Here is a 19,477-nt window from a genome sequence, read left to right as displayed (position 1 = left end):
AATACTGGAGTCTGGATGCTACATAAGAGTTTATCACATGTGAATCTCACAGCCTTGCTGCCCATCTTGCAAGTTTGCTATTATAGAAAGAACAACCGAAATTTGCACCAGGATGTGAGTCTATAAATATAAAGTCCTTTATTAATCACAATGGGGGACAATTACAAACATTTAACCTCCTTGCCGGTTATCCCTAGCTCAGCTCGGGGTAACCTGCGCAGGAGGATATCTCAGGCCCCGCTGGGCCGATTTGCATAATTTTTTTTTTGTTACAAGCAGCTAGCACTTTGCTAGCTGCTTGTAACTTCCGATCACCGCCGATCCACCGCAATCCGCCACGCCGAGTCGCTCCCCCGCCCCAGACCCCTGCGCTGCCTGGCCAATCAGTGCCAGGCAGCGCTGAGGGGCGGATCGGGATTCCCTATGACGTCCATGACGTCGGTGACGTCATCCCGCCCCGTCGCCATGGCTCTCAACGTTCTCAACGGGATTTCCTGCATACTCTGATCGCCGAAGGCGATCGGAGTGGGTGGGGGGATGCCGCCGCTCAGCGGCTATCATGTAGCGAGCCCTGGGCTCACTACATGATTTTAAAAAAATAAAAATAAAAAAAAAGTGCGGCGCTGCCTCCTTGCTGGATTTTTTAGACCGGCAAGGAGGTTAAAAGAAAGAGCAAGGGTCATAAAACAGGTTGGCCATTGTAATCTTCACACCCAAAAGAAGTGTAGCCACAAAAACACCTGATCTGAAGGATGGACCCCTTTATTAGAGAGAGAGAAGTAGTAATTGGGGCCCCCTTACAGCTCTGAGTCCCCCTGCGGTTGCAGGATCTGCTCCCCTGTAGTTATGCCTTTGGGCTGAACACCGTGGATAAAAGTCATTTTTTTCATATATGTATTGCAAATGGAGGTATGGTACCACAGCAAAAGACATTTGTGATATTTTAGGTCTTCTTTATGTTAAAATTGAGTTTGGGTTACATGGTTATTTTTACAAAGAAATTGCATTTGGTGTATTTTTTTTTACAATGTTCTTCAATAAATTGATCCCTTTAGAAGTGCAGAACATATGTCTGAAATTATGGATAACAAGGAAGAACTATTTCCAAAGCACTAGCTTGTAACATCAAACACACTTAATAGGCTTATTCTCGAGAATGCAATTAGTTGAGTGGAATTCTTGTACCTGGCTCAGCATTATATAACTTTCCCATAATTCATTTCCACTATTTCACATTAAAGCACAGAAAAGGAAGGTCAGGCAGAAGTAAAGGCCTTTATCTATATAAGCTTTTGGAAAGCTGCCAAGTGACTTTAATTTTAGGTAGTGGGATTTATTTTGTGTGCAAATTAGAATACAGTAAAATGTATTATGCATGCCTGTTTTGCTGGTTGTTTGGCCTCACATTCACAGAAAAAAAGACATTCAATTTAAACAGAATAGTTAAAGTGGATCCGAGGTGAACTTTTACTCATTGCATAATTGTGTTCCTTTCCTATTGTTTATAGGGCATTCCTCAAGCCAAATACTTTTTTGTTTTTGTTTTAATACTCTAATTCCCTATAAACTAAATAAACCACACCCACAGGTTTTCAGAAAGCCTTGGCAGTAGCAAGGGCTCATGGGAGCTCAGTCTGGGCAGGGGGAGGAGAAGGTGTTACTAGCCATTGATTTCAGAGGCAGATGGGAGGAGGGGGGATTAGGTTTTTTTCACAGTCTGAGTGCTGATGGTGCATATAAGCCTGCCTCTGTTTAATGTTTACAAACAACATGGCTGCGGTCATTGTATCACAGGAAGAAATAATAATTTTCTAATAAAGCTGCTTGCAGCTAGATTTGCTGTGTAAACTATCTAAACTTTAGATAAGATATATAGACAAGTTACTTGTTATAGTTTGTTTTTCATCTCGGATCCACTTTAAAGCAGAAGGGTCAGCCATACTATCCCAGGAAAAAAACATATATAAGTAAATACTTCTTCTACTTACCTAACATATGCATTGTACTGTCCTTTTTTATTTCAGTGAATTTTACATGGTAAATAAAGAGAAAACTGTTTCAGTCAGGCATTTTCCATTTTTATTCCCTCTGACTGAAGCCAATCCTGATGTCATTTCCTCCCTTACTCTTTTTTCTTCTCCTAGAAACTGCACTGTCATATCTAGCTTGCTCTGTAAATACACGTGAACACAGCCTAGATCAGCTCACTGAACTGTCCTCAGCCAATCAGTAAGGAGCAGGAATGTGGGAGGGGAGATAACAAGCTTCCTTCTTGGCAATGTACCAAATAGAGCCAGGCTGACTGAGATAACATTTATTACAGCAGAAACATTTATTATTATATTGGATATTATATTGGAGAATGCAGGGGAAGGTTGCAGGCTGCATAATAAACAGAGCAGTGGGTAAATGTAATTTGATTTTATTGTGATCTGATTAGAATGCCTTATTTATTCAGGCTGAAGATGAATGGAAATCTAAGGTGTCACTTTTGGAGGAGCAGCCTTTGTGGCCGCTGGAGGCCCAAAGCTGTAGGAGGCCCCAACTGCTTATCATCCTGTAAAAGGACACACCCTCCAGATGAGGTGTTCTTGTGGTCACTGTTTCTGGGTGTGGAGTCATGAAAGCTGCACTGTTGTGTGGGGGTGAGGATCGTGGTGGCCACACCCCTGGCAGATGGACCACCAGACTGTGCGGGGCACCTATGGGGAAAGGGAGGAAAGGCTTTAAAGGTTTGGTGGGAAACCTCAAAGTTCTGCTGTGGCGTTCGTTATCAGTTGTCAACAGCTTGCAAACCTCAATGAAGTCATACTGAATTAGCAAGTGTGTGTGTTTCTTTCAATAGATCAAGGACAGTCTAGATTAGTTAGAAAAAAAACTCTCTCGCCATTTGCAAAGGCAAAAGCCGTCAAATCACAGATTTTTTTTGCATATTTGGCTTTAGCTACATTTGATCCAGGATATCATAAACGTTTGTCCTAGCATGTCACGTATGGCCTCCAGTCCGGAAGAACCGTAACAAATAAACCCATTGTTTTTGACTGAGAGCGATTGCATAAATCTCAACTTATCTTATTTTATTTTTTTTACGATATTTATATAAATCTTTCATTAGGTTACGATAATTATGAATAATTTCTTGGAAAGTAACAAAAAGTAATTTTATTCCTGAGGGCCCTTATTCAATTCATTTTTTCTCCTAGTAGATCATTTTTTATCTTGTCTTTAAAATAACTTTTCAGCACATTGGGATTGAAAAAATAGGTGAAAAGTACTTTCAAAAATAATCCTGGTAATCCTGGGTATTTTCTTGCTTGCTGGTGCCTTAAAAGGCGTTAAAAGGCATTTTATTGACAAAGTGTGAAAAGATTACCTAGGTAAAGACCTGGGAGAAAAAGTGATTTGACCAAGGTCAGAAATAGGTAAGAAGACAAAAATTGGAGGTTTTGTGAATCACCCCTTTGGCATCATGTAATGCTCGCTGGTGTTGAATGAGCCCATTTCAAGACAGACTAGTCATATACTTGGGGCACTGTCACAACCAATCACTGAGTGTATAGAACAGGTTGAATGTTGACAGGCCTTAACAACTTCTAGAGAATGTTTTATTTTTCATGTTTTAGTGGGAGCAACACTTTATTAATGGTTCTGCTTCCATTGCATGGCACACTAGATCATACTTCTTTCTCTGTTTCTGTTTACAGTGCAGTGTCTGGAGATGACAACTAAGCGGAAGATCATTGGCCGACTCGTACCATGCAGATGTTTTCGGGGTGAAGAGGAGATCATATCGGTGTTGGATTATTCTCACTGCAGCTTGCAGCAGGTGCCTAAAGAGGTCTTCAGTTTTGAAAGAACTTTAGAGGAGCTCTATCTGGATGCCAATCAGATTGAAGAGTTACCCAAGGTAATATATGGGACCTCTCCTCTGAGCCTGTTTCAGGCCCACCACATTTGTAAAACCATAAATACAGTAGTCATTACATTTACCAAAATATGGTATCTTAGGTTTGTTGTAGTCCACAAGTTAAATCACAGACTGGCTTTTTGTATGTTTGGAGCTACCAGAATTGAAATCAACCACTTTCTATCTCTAACTCTGTTCAGAATTGGGTTAAAGTCAAATTTGTCATGAATATCAGTCATATGGTTTGGTCCAAAGCAAATAAAGTATACATTCAATGAGAATTTAGGGAGCTCAGCAAACTATTCCATAATGTAATTGTTCATCAATCAGTGAGTAGTGGACTTTAGGTGGCAGGTGCCCTACTTCAAGCCTGTAGTCCTAACAGCCTGTGCTGCAAGAAATGACTTGTGGTGGCAAGAAGCTCCTGATTAGGTACTTTTAAAGCAATTTGTTTGATATTATCTCATCAAGGAGTTTCTACAGTATTAAAATTAAACTCTGCCATTGATTGACTGCCAGAACCGGGGACGTGTCAGTGTCTGGGGTTGGACCTTAACCACTTTTTCCACAACTACAGTATATCTATGTCCCTGTGACTTCATCTAAGCCACGAGGACATAGATATAAGTCGTGTATCCGAAGCACAGCTGTGCATGATTGGGCTTGCTCCTGTGCAAAACCAGCATGGCAGAGGGACGCCAACACGACGGACTTCCGGGTTCGGCATCCCTTGTTGTTAGGCATGCACGCCTCTCTTCTGTTTTCTGTAGTGGCCGAGGACGGTACTGCATGCTCACTAATTGAGAGCCATGGTATTTAAGCCCTGTGCACTCACTGTTAGGATGCTGTTGCATCCCTGGTCAAAGCCACGTCGTTCCGTCACCATTCCCTGTCCCTTCTCGACCAGGTTGCCTCTCCAGGGCCCCTATTGGCATATCCCTTTGGCTTACCTTTAGCTGCTACTCCCTGTCAGCCTGCATTTGCCTAACTTAGGCTCCCATTGTCTGCCTATCAGTGCCTGTCAGTCCTCTGTCAGCCTGTCTACCTATCCCTGGTTCTTTTCCTATCAGTCTCCTACCAGCTCCAATCCCGGGGATTCCTCCTGGGAGCTCCTCCAACCAGCTCCAATTATGGGGATTCCTCCAGCTGCCTGCTCCCCTCCTGGGAGCCCCTCCAACCACCTCCAATCATGGGGATTCCTCCAGCTGTTCGCTCCCCTCCTGGGAGCCCCTCCAACCAGCTCCAATCCTGGGGATTCCCCCTCCCTATTTTTTCCCCTTCAGGAACTTCTCCTGCCAGTCAATACCTTTCTGGGATTCCCCTGCCTGTCTTTTCCCTCCTGGAAACTCCTCCAGTCAGTATACTTCCTGGGATTCCCCTGCCTGTCTGTTCTTGAAACTCCTCCAGTCAGTATCCTTCCTGGGATTACTATAGGTTAGGCCTTCCTGCCCAGCAAGCCTGTTCTGGCCTGATAGCACTACGGTCTGCTCTGCTCAAAACTGCTCCTATCCCGTTAGGTACCCCCTGTTCTTCCTGTCACTGGTACGGTAGTCCTGGGGGTCGTGACCTGGCAAGCACCAGGCAGCAACATAGTCTGCCACCCACTAGGGTTGATGGCCCATCATTCCTTGCGCTGGTGAAGACCTGTGCTTGCTTAGACCCCACGCCCCAGAGCTGCTCATTCCTTGATACCAGTGACGGGATCAACAGAACCCGGACGGTTCGCAAGAACTATGATATCAGGTATGCAAGTGATAGTTTCTGTGTGGGTCAGTACTGGGTCAGAGGCGTAGCTAGGGTTTTCAGCGCCCGGGGACAAAGACTATTAATTGCGCCCCCTAAGGTGAAGGGTCGTGACCAAATGTGGGCGTGGTTATGGGTGCTCCACATTTGGCCACGCCCCTTCAAATGTACATGGAGGTTAGCAGGCTCACGCTCACCCACCCTCCCTCAGTATGTACCTTCCAGCATGTTCCAAGACAAATTCAGAAATCATGAGCCCCCCCCATCAAGACAAATTCCGCAATCATGAGAAAACATGAGGCCCCCAACATGACCAACTCAGCAATCATGAGGCCCCCAACAAGACAAATTTAGCAATCCTGAGGCCCCCAACAAGACAAATTCAGCAATCATGAGGCCCCTAACAAGACAAATTCAGCGATCTTGAGGCCCCCAACAAATCATGAGGCCCCCAACAAGACAAATTCAGTAACCATGAGGCCCGCAACAAGACAAATTCAGCAGTCATGAGGCACATAAATAGACAGCATTTCACATAAATAGGCAGAATGCCCCCTTAATATGGTAGACACCTCTCACCTGGCAGCAGTTCCCCAAAATACACTCAATCTGACAGCAGTGCTTCCCCAAAATTAGGTAGCCCCAGGTCTATAGGTGTCCCCAGAATAGATGGCCAGCAGTATAGATGTCCCCAGAACAGGTAGCCAGGGGTAGAGATGTCCACAGAACAGGTAGCCAGGAGTATATGTGCCCAGTATATGTAGGCAGGGGTATGTGTCACAGTATATGTAGCCAGAGGTATATGTGCCCAGTATATGTAGCCAGGGGTATATGTGTCCAGTATATATAGTCAGGGCTATATGTGCCCAGTATATATAGCCAGGGGTATATGTGCCCAGTATATGTAGCCAGGGGTATATGTGCCCAGTATATGTAGTCAGGGTTATATGTGCCCAGTATATGTAGCCATGGGTATAATATGTGCCCAGTATATATAGTCAGGGGTATATGTGCCCAGTATATGTAGCCAGGGGTATATAGGCCCAGTATATGTAGCCAGGGGTATATGTGCCCAGTATATGTAGCCAGGGGTATATGTGCCCAGTATATGTAGACAGGGGTATATGTGCCCAGAGTAGGTAGCCAGGGGTATATGTGCCCAGAGTAGGTAGTCAGGAGTATATGCCCAGTATATGTAGTTAGGGGTATATGTGCCCAATATATGTAGTCAGGGGTATATGTGCCCAGAGTAGGTAGCCAGGGGTATATGTGTCCAGAGTAGGTAGTCAGGGGTATATGCCCAGTATATGTAGTTAGGGGTATATGTGCCCAATATATGTAGGCAGGGGTATATGTGCCCAGAGTAGGTAGCCAGGTGTATATGTGCCCAGAGTAGGTAGCCAGGGGTATATGCCCAGTATATGTAGTTAGGGGTATATGTGCCCAATATATGTAGGCAGGGGTATATGTGCCCAGAGTAGGTAGCCAGGGGTATATGTGCCCAGAGTAGGTAGCCAGGGGTATATGCCCAGTATATGTAGTTAGGGGTATATGTGCCCAATATATGTAGGCAGGGGTATATGTGCCCAGAGTAGGTAGCCAGGGGTATATGCCCAGTATATGTAGTTAGGGGTATATGTGCCCAATATATGTAGCCAGGGGTATATGCCCAGTATATGTAGTTAGGGGTATATGTGCCCAATATATGTAGGCAGGGGTATATGTGCCCAGAGTAGGTAGCCAGGGGTATATGTGCCCAGAATAGGTAGCCAGGGGTATATGTGCCCAGAGTAGGTAGCCAGGGGTATATGCCCAGTATATGTAGTTAGGGGTATATGTGCTCAATATATGTAGGCAGGGGTATATGTGCCCAGAGTAGGTAGCCAGGGGTATATGCCCAGTATATGTGGTTAGGGGTATATGTGCCCAATATATGTAGCCAGGGGTATATGCCCAGTATATGTAGTTAGGGGTATATGTGCCCAATATATGTAGCCAGGGGTATATATGCCCAGAGTAGGTAGCCAGGGGTATATGTGCCCAGAGAAGGTAGCCAGGGGTATATGCCCAGTATATGTAGTTAGGGGTATATGTGCCCAATATATGTAGCCAGGGGTATATGCCCAGTATATGTAGTTAGGGGTATATGTGCCCAATATATGTAGTCAGGGGTATATGTGCCCAGAGTAGGTAGCCAGGGGTATATGCCCAGTATATGTGGTTAGGGGTATATGTGCCCAATATATGTAGCCAGGGGTATATGCCCAGTATATGTAGTTAGGGGTATATGTGCCCAATATATGTAGCCAGGGGTATATATGCCCAGAGTAGGTAGCCAGGGGTATATGTGCCCAGAGTAGGTAGCCAGGGGTATATGACCAGTATATGTAGTTAGGGGTATATGTGCCCAATATATGTAGCCAGGGGTATATGCCCAGTATATGTAGTTAGGGGTATATGTGCCCAATATATGTAGCCAGGGGTATATATGCCCAGTATATGTAGTTAGGGGTATATGTGCCCAGAATAGGTAGCCACTAGCCAGGTCAGGTGTCCCCCTCCCCAGCAGGAGGGGAGCAGCGCAGAGAAGAGGAAGAGCTGCTCTCCCTTCCTCGCTGTCCCCTCCAATGTCCGTGTGGCTGGCAGCGGCGGGCGCAACTTACCTCCGTCTTGTCGCAGCGCCGGATGGATCTGCCACTACTCTGGTCTGGTCCAGACCAGAGTAGCGGCTGCGCACTCGAACTTCCGGCCGGCGCTGGAGCGAGACGGAGGTGAGTTCCGCCCGCCGCTGCCAGCCACCCGGACATTGGAGGGGACAGCGAGGGAGGGAGAGCACCTAAGGTGAGGGAAGGAGGGGGGAGATGGCTCTCCCTCTTCTCTGCGCTGCTCCCCCCCCGCAAAAAAAAAAAAACCCCGAAGCGCAGCTGGGCGCCCTTGGGGACCAGGCGCCCTGGGGCACTTGTCCTACCCCGACCCCCCCTACCTCCGCGCCTGTACTGGGTCGGTCTGTAGCAATAAAGAAATACAGCCATAAAACACTTTTCTAGCAGAAAATGACTCCTGCCCGCAGGAAAGAAATAAAAAGGGTCAATAGTTCATAGATTTTAGCTCTGGCATTATTCAATGAATGTGTCATTGAGCAGAGACAATAAAGCAGTATAAACATAGATTTAAATATACAATAAAACTGTGGGATATAAAAAAAAGTCATTTATAGAAAAAGGAAGATAGATACAATTGTTTATCTCATCAGTTTATTTTCACCTCGTGTTTCCTTTAAGTACCTGCTGAAATCAAACATATCCTACAAAGTCCAAACAACGGTTCATTTATTGCAGTCATTTTTCTTATTAGCACACCTGCGTAACAAGTAATGGAGCACCTCATTTAAAATTACACCAGCAATCGTCTGTTTTCCACGCTCCGAGGCATAACTTGGACGAATAAATAAAAATTTCAGTTTATCAAGCGTTCATCATAATTCTGTCACAAGCAGGCGACGCACCAAAACAGCCAACTTCAAAGCATAGGAAATCAACTTTGGAGAATAGATTTTCTAATATAAATGCATGAGGCATTGCAGAGCTCACGAGCCACAAAGGAACATGAGCCTGGGGATGCTGGATGTAGTCACATTAGTGCAAATATATGTAAGATGCAAAGCCGAGTGCTGTCATACTCACTGATGCTTCGCTCTTGCACCAGACGCGGCTACAGACAGATGACCGAGTTTGAACACATAGGTTCAGTATGAACTCTAAGTTGGAACAGAGGCGCCAGTGCTAGTATGGAGTGTATTAAAAAAGTTTAAAAAAAGTAGTGGTGGTCTTACCTCCCCAATATAGACACAATTCTGTTGGTTATTGTCAACAAGTAGCTTTACTCATATACTCCACAATGCAACACGTTTCACAGGTTCAATCCTGCTTCATCAGGCAGTAATTGGAGCAAACTATTGCAGAACGTCAGGAAGCCAAGCGCCATTTGGCCTCCTCTTTTAAAGGGTTTTTAATACATTTTATACTTGTACTGGTGCCTCTGTTCTAACTTACAGACAGTTCATATGGTTGGTGGAGGGGTGTAACCCCCTTTTTTTGTGTCTACAGAGCGCGACTTCTTAACCTGAGTGGGGTCAGATCTAATCTCCTCACCTGCCCATATAGTGGTTGCCTGAATGGTAACCTGTGTTTGTGAGTATAGTTTATTAATCTTTATTACTCAACACCTGCAAACTAACGTACTACACCATTGTGGCCTCTCGGTTTCCTTTTTGTGTCTCCTGTACATTGGTCCAGTAGGCTGAGTCTCATCTGATGTCTATGAGGGCATTTTCCTTTCCTGTCCATAGTGCCTCTTCTTACCCACATTTATTTTTCTATTGTTCTGCTCTCTACAACCATGCCCTTTCATTTCCATGGTATTCAGCCTCACTTATCCCTGTTGTCGCAGGCATAACAATCGAGGTGGTTTTGGCGCCAGCTGCATAGCATCTGAGTTGGGCGCTGCTATAGCAGTAATGCTAAAGCCCACTGCCCATGCACTGGTAATTTGGGGTTTCGGCAATTGCCGGACCATGAATTACTTCTCCCTCCAAGTTGCTGCAACTCGGAGGGGGATTAGTGTTTAATGCCGCCTGGAATTTTAGCGGCAGCAGGTTGAGTCTTCGTTCGGCTCACCGTGCGCCCAACCTACCCGCGGTGTATATATACGTACTGTACATCTAACAATAACCCCCAAGGCCTCTGCCGCCTACAGTGGAGAGAGGAGTAAGGGGTGGGTAGGGACTGGTGGGGTGGGGTCAAGAGAATGCACACTAATGCCTTGCAGTTAGGGAAGAGGGGGAGGAGAGGGTAGTGTGGAGAGGGCTTTGCAGGGGGGGTCGGCAATTTTTTCAAGGGGCCCAACTACTTCAAGCTACATCCCTGCCTGATGCCTCATCCTGCTCTTCTGTTATGGAGAACCACTGATGGCCTTCTCTTTAGTCTCTTGTAGACCACATGCTGCTATTATTGTGTGGATTGGCAAAACGGCAAAGGCTGAAGATTGACCCAATTTGCCAACCTAGTGAACTGATTTGCCCTAAACTGGACAGTTCTTTGGAGCCTTTAAATTTGACATCATACGCTGCCTGTTACTCATGAAATGGTAAACAGTCTAAAGGATTCCTGAGCTCTGTATAGGTTTACTGTTACCAACTCCTCCACTCAACTCCAATCAGTTACTTCCAGGCACCCAACAGACGGGACCTGTCTTGCACATGCTGCTGGTGAACACAGCATTCGCGCTCTCTTACTACATAAGAGTTACAGTATAATCTCATTATAATAAACTCTGATTTAGTAAACATTCCAGGTCCCGACCAATCTTCATTATAAGTCAATTGGAGCAACGTCTGGTATAGTAAACTCTGATATAATAAAACTTCTGTTATAGTAAACATGTTTTTTGGCCCCTACGTGACTCCGACTCTGAACATTAGGTAGGGCATGAGTTACATGTCAGTGTGAAAGCCATGGTCGGCTGCTCTCTTCAGGCTGGTTGCAGGTGAGTTGATGCCTGATAACATTTGTAAGACAAGAACAGCACCGGTGCTGTATCTACAGTACTGTACAAATATGCAGCTTGGGGAAAATGAGGAATAATGTGAACATAAACAAAAGAGAATGCAGTGTTACCACTTCCACTTTGCAATCACCAATAAAAGTATCGTCACAGTCCTCCCACGGGATTGTACGCACTCCCAGGTATCTCTTCCCTTGTTAGTGATGAAGCTCCTGGTAGCGTGTGGAGTACAGTAAGGGCTGCTTTCACTTGTAGTGCAGATCAGAGCGGGTCTGCAAAACTAAGAGAGGAAAGCTGAGTCCTAAGTCCTACCCATGGAGGTACCAGAACAACTCGCATTACAGATGCGAGTGGCTTATCATGATTGGCTGCATTTTGAAGAGAGGCTTCATGATTGGCTCAAGTGTCAGCAGAAAGTTTTGCAGGACACGTCCTGCAAGTCCCACCCACGGAGGTATCAGAGCCACTCACAGTAAGCGAGTGGCAGCCTCTATTCAGTGACGGCTGCAATTTTTTAGGAGCCCTGGATACTGTACCAGCGATTTGTCCAGCCTGGCTATGTAGCCCTAAGGTATACTTTACCTTGTAGTCCACCAAATGTGCGAGTGCTTGTACTGTACCTCCAATGGGAGGACAAAGTTTGTCTTTTGCAGCAGAGAATGTACCAGGGCATTCTGGGCCTTTTCTAGGCCAATTTCTGATATAGTAAACCACTTTTCCCAGTGCCTTGGAGTTTACTATACCGAGATTACACTGTATCAATTTCCTAAAATTTATAATGGGGGTGGCACTATAAGGTACTGTGTATATAGAGGCCAAATTCACCCCTGCTGGCTGCTGCTGCTTCAAGGTGGAGGTACCCAACTTCCTCTAGCACTACAACAAAATATGAATAAGAATGCTAAAGTAGTGCTAGGTTTCAAAGAGTTAAAAGTCTCACTTTTATTTTTCAAAAAAAATGATAAAATGAGTCGCTTAAGATAAGGTAGCCATGTTCCAATACATGCAAGCACTTTTACACATACTACATATATCATCATTGTATTGATAAACTCACATTTTTAAATCAGAGTATGTACAAATATTGCAAATAAATAAAATGCATAAACGACAAGCCTCCTTCAACTGTTGTGGATTCACTGATCAATAGGTATCATTCAATCACAAACCATACATGGACTGTCTGGCAATATAAAAAACAATAAGGGGATTAAAGGGGAACTTCAGCCTAAACAAACATACTGTATTAAAGGAGAACTGTAGTGAGAGGTATATGGAGGCTGCCATATTTATTTCCTTTTAAGCAATACCAGTTGCCTGGCTATTCAGCTAATCCTCTGCCTCTAATACTTTCAGCCATAGGCCCTGAACAAGCATGCATCAGATCAGGTGTTTCTGACAAATTTAGACAGATATGACAAGATTAGCTGCATGCTTGTTTCTGGTGTGATTCAGACACTTCTTTAGGCAGCCTCCATATCCCTCTCACTACAGTTCTCCTTTAAGTTACATCAGTTATGTTAATTAAAATAGATAGGTAATATAATCTCTTACCCGCCCTATTTTAAAAGAACAGGCAAATGTTTGTGATTTCATTGGGGCAGCCATCTTTTTCATGGGGGCAGCCATCTTTTTGGTTGAAAGGAAGTGACAGGGAGCATGAGACACAGTTCCAACTGTCCTGTGTCCTGATCACCCCTCCCAGCTGCGCACGCTAGGCTTCAAATCTCAAATTCAAAATGTTAAAAAAAAAATTGCACCAAAACCTCAGAACGAGAACAACAACATCAGAAATCCCATCATGCTTTGCACAGCTTCAGGGGAAAAGTGCCCCGGCAACTAAAAATGAGGCTTGGGTAAGAAAAACATAGTTCTGATGCTGTGAAACTGTTAAAGAAACACTAAGCCTTTTCAGTCCTGCTGAGTAGATTTCACAAGTAAGTAAGTAAGTGTTAAGCTATGTACCCTGTCGCGATTTTCCCGATGACAGTTGATTTTTTTAAGCGCTGAGTGGTCTTTTCCATGATATCGCGACATGGGTACAATCAAAAGACCACGCGAATGTCGCTTAGCGTCACGCCGCAATAACGACCATGACGTCGGCTCTTTTTCGTTCTCGACATGTAGCATCGTGTAACACTGTGCATACCCACCGGCAGGAAAAATGTCGCTTCACGACCGTCGTCAAAGGGACGTCACAGGACTTGTCGGGCGGGGAGTACAGGGCTTTAGGCACTTAGAGAGGGGGTTAATGTTAGACATTAGGTGGAAGGAGTTCGTTTTAGGCACTAGGAGGGGAGGCTTCATGGGAGGATGGGTGCCGGGTAAGTGCATGGTAAAATATCGTTAATCGTTAATGTAAATTACCAATATTTTTACTAGCGGCACCACCTGGTGCCCCACTCACATGGCGCAGAAAAATGTACTCAGATGTGGGTTAGCGAGGTATGCCCACAGGCGGGACACATATGAAATAACAGAAAATAAGAAATAATAAGATAATAATATATATACAGTATATTATCCTATCTAATAATTCCCCTGTGTCTCTACGTCCCTGTGTGTGTGCGGGTCCGTGCTTTGCGCTACTGCACATGAGCACGGACAGCCTTGGCACAGGGAGCAGGATGGGCCAGGGGGCTGAGTGGGCGGGCGTGTGCGCACACGTTGGGCGGGTGGTGGCGGTCACATGGGGGAAGGGGAGAGGAGGGGAGGTACTGGCATGGACCTAGAGCCCGTTTTTAAACGGGCTTAGGTCTACTAGTTATATAATACCCATTAATGATTTTTCGCGAGCAATTTTTTGAGACAAACATTTTTTCACTATAAATCGTTGATGATCATTCGAATCCGTGTTGAATTGCATGGGTTTTGCTGCGATCGTGTAATCGATTGTTTACACAATCGTTTGTTCCGCCACAGCAAACAATGATTGCAGATTCGGGTAGATGGATGGGGAAAACGATTGTTCGTCGTCTGCGGTTCCCGATCCATCTGGCCGTATCTGCCGGTGGGTATTTAAGCCTGAGTGTAGTGCTTTACTGGGAAGGCAGAAATCAATGCTTTTCTCACAGCAAGTACAGTAAATTAGCGTATAGATTCCTTGTGCACTTAAACGCTTGTGTTCAATAAATATTAACTTAAAAATCTAACTGGCATTAATAAATTATGAAAACTCAAACACATGTCAGAAATCTGATTTCATTTGATGAAAATGGAATGTTATAAAAGACGGTGTCAATTTAACAAAAATACAGGACATATCCAGGGACTGATCTTCAAAATAAGGACTGTGTCTGGAAAACAGGGATAGGTGTTTATTATATAAACAGAGGCACTAAAAGTCCCAGCAAATCTTGCTGCTCACTTATTATATTATATTATCATTATTTTTATATATTATATGATATTATTTCAGTTGCTAGAGGAAACTCGGATACTTTTGTTTCAGACGCCTTTATCATCAAGTCCTTAAAGTGAACCCGAGGTGAGAGTTATATGGAGGCTGCTGTTTTTTTTCCCTATTAAACAATGCAGATTGCCTGCCTGTCCTGCTGTTCCTCTGCCTCTAATACTTTTAGCCATAGACCCTGAACAAGCATGCAGATCAGGTGCTCTGACTCAGGGCTGACTGGATTACCTGCATGCTTGTTTTAGGGTTGTGACTCAGACCCAACTGATGCCAGAAGATTAACAGGACGGGCAGGCAACTGGAATTGCTTAGATGGAAATAAATATGGCAGCCTCCATATCCCTCTCACCTTGGGTTTACGTTAACCTCTTCCTGACCGCTGATCGGCGGTGGGAAGGTGGCGCCACCAGGACCACCTAATGCCAATTGGCGTCAAGGCCTGGAGGCGGGGATTAGCAGGGAATTCACGAGACAGAGTAGATCAATGATCAGCCTGCCAGCCACGAACGGAGCTGAAAGGCTGTTAAAAAAAACAGCTACTTACATGTGTACAGCGCTGCGATCTAGCACATCGCTGTACGGGGAACAGCCCTGTCACTTAACTGTCCCCAGGAGTGGCTCACAATCTAATCCCTCTCATAGGCATCATCATCATAATGAAGTGTATGGATCGCAGTCAGGACCAATTTAGGGGGAGGGAGGGAGAGGAATAAAAAAGGATTTGTTAATTAAAACAAAAAACTTTTTGAATTAATAAAAAAAATTGCAGCAGCAATCAGAGACCACCAAAAAATGCTCTACTAGTGGCTGGAAAAGGAGGTAAAATTCATTTGGGTGCTAAGTTGTATGAGCGAGCAATAAATCGTTTAAGCTGCACAGTGCTGAATTGTAAAAAATTGCCTGGTCACTTGGGGGGGGGGGGGGGGGGCGTAAACCTGTGGTCTCCTCAAGTAGTTAAAAGGAAAGAAATATGGCAGCCTTCATAGCACTCCAACCCTTCACTATAAGTTATTTCACTTAGTCAAAGTGATCTCACTAATTTTCATAAAAAACATCTGTCAGAGGGTCAGCAGGACAAGTGGCAGCAGGAGAACAACATCTAGTGGTCAGAGGCAGTAGCACGGCTTTAACTCAAGAAATACCATGATGGCTAGCGTTAGTGACTAGGCCCTATGGATCTGTGGTTGCAGTTACCAAGAGACTCTGGGGCTTAATAAGGGGGCCAGGGGATGAAGGTGGCTGAAAATACTAATGCTCATTGCACTGATACCGCGGAGACCATTATCATAGTAACGCGTGTACTCAGTGTATGCACGTTATGGAAGTAGCGTCATGCACACTACGCTACCTCTTAAAGCACAGTACACTGTTTACATGCATTGCTATAGTAATAGAGAAGGCAGACATACTTCCTCCAAGCAGACACAAGATAATATTGATGTAATATCAATAAAGAAGTTTATTTATACACTCCAAAAAAATATACAACGTGTTTTGCAGGATTGACCCCGCTTCTTCAGGCGCTTGGCTGAATTACAGACCTGTTTGTATATGCTCCATCCCTATTGCCTGAAGAAGCGGGGTCAAGCCTGCAAAACACGTTGTATGATCTTTTGGAGTGTATAAATAAACTGCTTTATTGATATTACATTAATATTATCTTGCGTCTGCTTGGAGGAGGTAACTCCACCACTGCCTCCTCTATTTTTAAAGAGAATCTGTACTCTAAAATTCTTACAATAAAAAGCATACAATTCTATTCATTATGTTCTCCTGGGCCCCTCTGTGCTGTTTTTGCCACTACCTGCTGCAATCCTGGCTTGTAATTGCCAGTTTTAGGCAGTGTTTACAAACGAAAGACATGGCATGTGATAGGCTGAGAGGAGCTCAGTCTGTGACTCACACAGAGCCTGCAGGGGGAGTGGAGAGGGTGTGTATAACTTCTATCCTATCACAAGCAGACCAGCACATTCTTGCCTGAGTGCCTGAGCCCAACAAAGCCGTCAGATTAATGATTATACAACAGAGATAATACAGCCACTGTGCAACTAGGAAAGGCTGCAGTAAGACAGACCACATTAGAACAGGTTTAGGAACTTATAGGATAAAAGAAATAAGGCTGAAAATTTTGTTACAGAGTCTCTTTACATTTTTTAGATACTTTTATTCTCTTGAAGCCTTGTATACCTATAACATTGTACAAGTTCACCCTTGGTGGAGGGGTGTTTTTTCCCTATTTTCCTATCTACAGAGAGTGACTTCTTAATTCTGAGTGGGGTCAGGTCTAATCTCCCAACCAACATTACCAGTAGTTGTCTGTGAGGTAATCCTGACTTGTGAGTATATTGTATTTACGCTATCATCACTTCCTCTACTACCAGTACATACTACACCATATTGGGCTTTTGGTGCCCCTCTTTTATTTTATCTTACATTGCTATAGTAATGCTCACCACCATGGGCGGTGCTACACTGGGGCATGCTGGGGGCACTGGCCCCCCCTAGAAACCACTGTGCCCCCGAGTACCCCCGCCCCCCGCTCAGTTGTTTGATCTGTCCACACAGGAGCAGCTTGCTAGCAAGTAAGGATTAAAGCATGCCAGCCAACTAGCCAAGTACATCTGTAGGTAATGTTTTGTTCCATAATAGCACCATCATTTGGACAATCTGCTCTGTTTAAAAGCTTTTGAGTTGTGTTTGTGATGTTTACATCTGGTTCCTATCATTGCTGAACTAGTCAGCCTCAATTTTATCACCTGAGTTAGACAAAAAAATATCTAAAGCTCGCCATACAAACATTACAGCTACCTATAACGGGCAAGGGAAGTAAGGGAGAAGTGACAGTTGGAACAGTCAGCACACTTGTGGTGCAATTTGGTTTGGGTTTGTAGATCATGGAGGGAAAAATCTAAGGTGCCAGGACATCTGTGCCTATAGTCTCCTGTGAGGTAAGAAAGTAAGACACTTTAAGACACACCCCTGCCATGCCCCTAACCATGCCCCCACCACACCCCTTGTCATTCATGTCACAAAGTATTCTGAAGCAAAAGATGCAGTATTCAAACCACACTGGTCCCTTCCATCACCATTAGTTTTCCTTAATTTTAACATTTAAAAATAAGAAATATACAGGTAGTCCCCGGTTAAACGAGATAGGGACTGTAGGTTTGTTCTTAACCTGAATCTGTTCTTAAGTCGGAACATTGTGCCATCTCTGTCCCCTGCACCTCCTCTGTGCTACCCTGTACCTCCAGTGTCCCCGTCTGTGTCACCTCTGCCCGCTGTACCTGCTTATACAAGTTCAAAAGCTTTTTTTTCTTAGAATTTTTTATAATCGATTTTCTCAAAAACCACAAGTCCAATTTGAAAATATTTTTTAATTTTTTACTTGTTCCCATGGAAACAGAATCCATGCTGTTCGTATCGACGGGTCGTTTGTAAGTCAGGCGTTCGTAAGTCGAGGACTTCCTGTATACATTTTAAGGATGGAAATGAAGTTTCGAGCCAATTAAACACATTTTCAGTAGAAAAATACATATATTTACATAGATCTCTACATCAGTCCTGAAAGAGGGACAAATGAGGAGGAAAGAGGGACAAAGGCATCGGGTTCCCAAGGAGGGACTGTCCCTCTGATAAAAGGGACAGTTGGGAGCTGTGGAACAGGGTATCCGTCACCAGTATAAGTACAGAGGAACCTTGGTTTGCGAGCATAATTCATTCTGGAAACATGCTTGTCATCCAAAGCACTCTTCTATCAAAGAGAATTTCCCCATAAGAATTAATGGAAACCCAGGTGATTCATTTCGCAATCCAAAAACAGTTATAGTAAAATAGTATAAAATAAAAATGTCACTATAACTGACAGCATCATTGCCACCTGTTGGGCTCATCCAAACCTTTTGTTTTTGTGTGTGGCTTTAAAGAGGAACTGTCGCAAAAATCTTAAAATTTAAAACACATACAAATAAGAAGTGCATTTCTCCCAGAGTAAAATGAGCCATAAATTACTTTTCTCCTATGTTGCTGTCACTTACAGTAGGTAGTAGAAATCTGACATTACCAACAGATTTTGGACTAGCCCATCTTCTCACAGGGTTTTCTTTATTTTTAAAAGTACTTAGTGAGTGGCAGTTGCTCCGTCCAACTGCCAAAATAGTGTGCAGCGAGTAGGGAGGCTGGCCAGCATCTTTATGTAAATCTTTTTCAGGGAGTGTCTTTATAAAGAATAAAGGCCATGCTGAGAATCCCCCATGAAGAGATGGACTAGCCCAAAACCTGTCGGTAATGTCAGATTTCTACTACCTACTGTAAGTGACAGCAACATAGGAGAAAGTAATTTATGGCTCATTTTACTCTGGGAGAAATGCACTTTTTATTTGTATGTGTTTTACATTTTAAGATTTTTTGCGACACTTCCTCTGTAGCAAAAAACGTATCCACTGATGGTGGTGCCTGCCAAATTTTTCTTCTGGAGAGACCACAGACCAACAATGCCTTTCACCTATGTAAAATCCACTGTAGCTCCAATGATATATGAGTATGGCTTAAAATACTGTATTTTAAGCCATAATCACATATCATTGGAGTTACAGTGGATTTTACATAGGTGAAAGGCATTGTTGGTCTGTGGTCTCTCCAGAAGAAGCATTTGGCACAGAGACTGAGGCTGAGTGGAAAATTCAGAAAGAGAAAACGGCAACATACCATGTATAGAATAGATTCTTTCAAAGGATCTCACAAGGAATGAATATGCGGTGTGACGAAATAACAGGATTTATTGCAAACTACAGGTACTGTTAATCTATATGCCAGTAGAGTGGTCCTGTGGCTGGGAATAATAGATTCTGCAT

At 44.0% G+C, this 19,477-nt stretch overlaps 1 protein-coding gene across 16 annotated transcripts in view; it reads left to right on the top strand.

Moving 5' to 3' along the window:
* LRRC7 (leucine rich repeat containing 7) overlaps window positions 1–19,477 on the top strand; it is a 503,433-nt gene that overhangs the window by 240,133 nt on the left and 243,823 nt on the right. For all 16 annotated transcript variants that reach the window (XR_011021947.1, XR_011021946.1, XM_068239239.1 and 13 more), the window contains one exon: window positions 3,705–3,907. Coding sequence is in view for 14 of the 16 variants with exons in the window: in XM_068239239.1 (XP_068095340.1) it covers window positions 3,705–3,907 (203 nt within the window). In the remaining 2 variants the exon portion in view is untranslated. The remainder of the gene's footprint in view (window positions 1–3,704; window positions 3,908–19,477) is intronic.

The sequence above is a fragment of the Hyperolius riggenbachi genome, chromosome 6 (assembly GCF_040937935.1).
Source record: "Hyperolius riggenbachi isolate aHypRig1 chromosome 6, aHypRig1.pri, whole genome shotgun sequence".
NCBI lineage: Eukaryota > Metazoa > Chordata > Amphibia > Anura > Hyperoliidae > Hyperolius > Hyperolius riggenbachi.
Note: the sequence above shows the minus strand (reverse complement) of the source record. Positions and strands in the feature narration are given on the sequence as shown.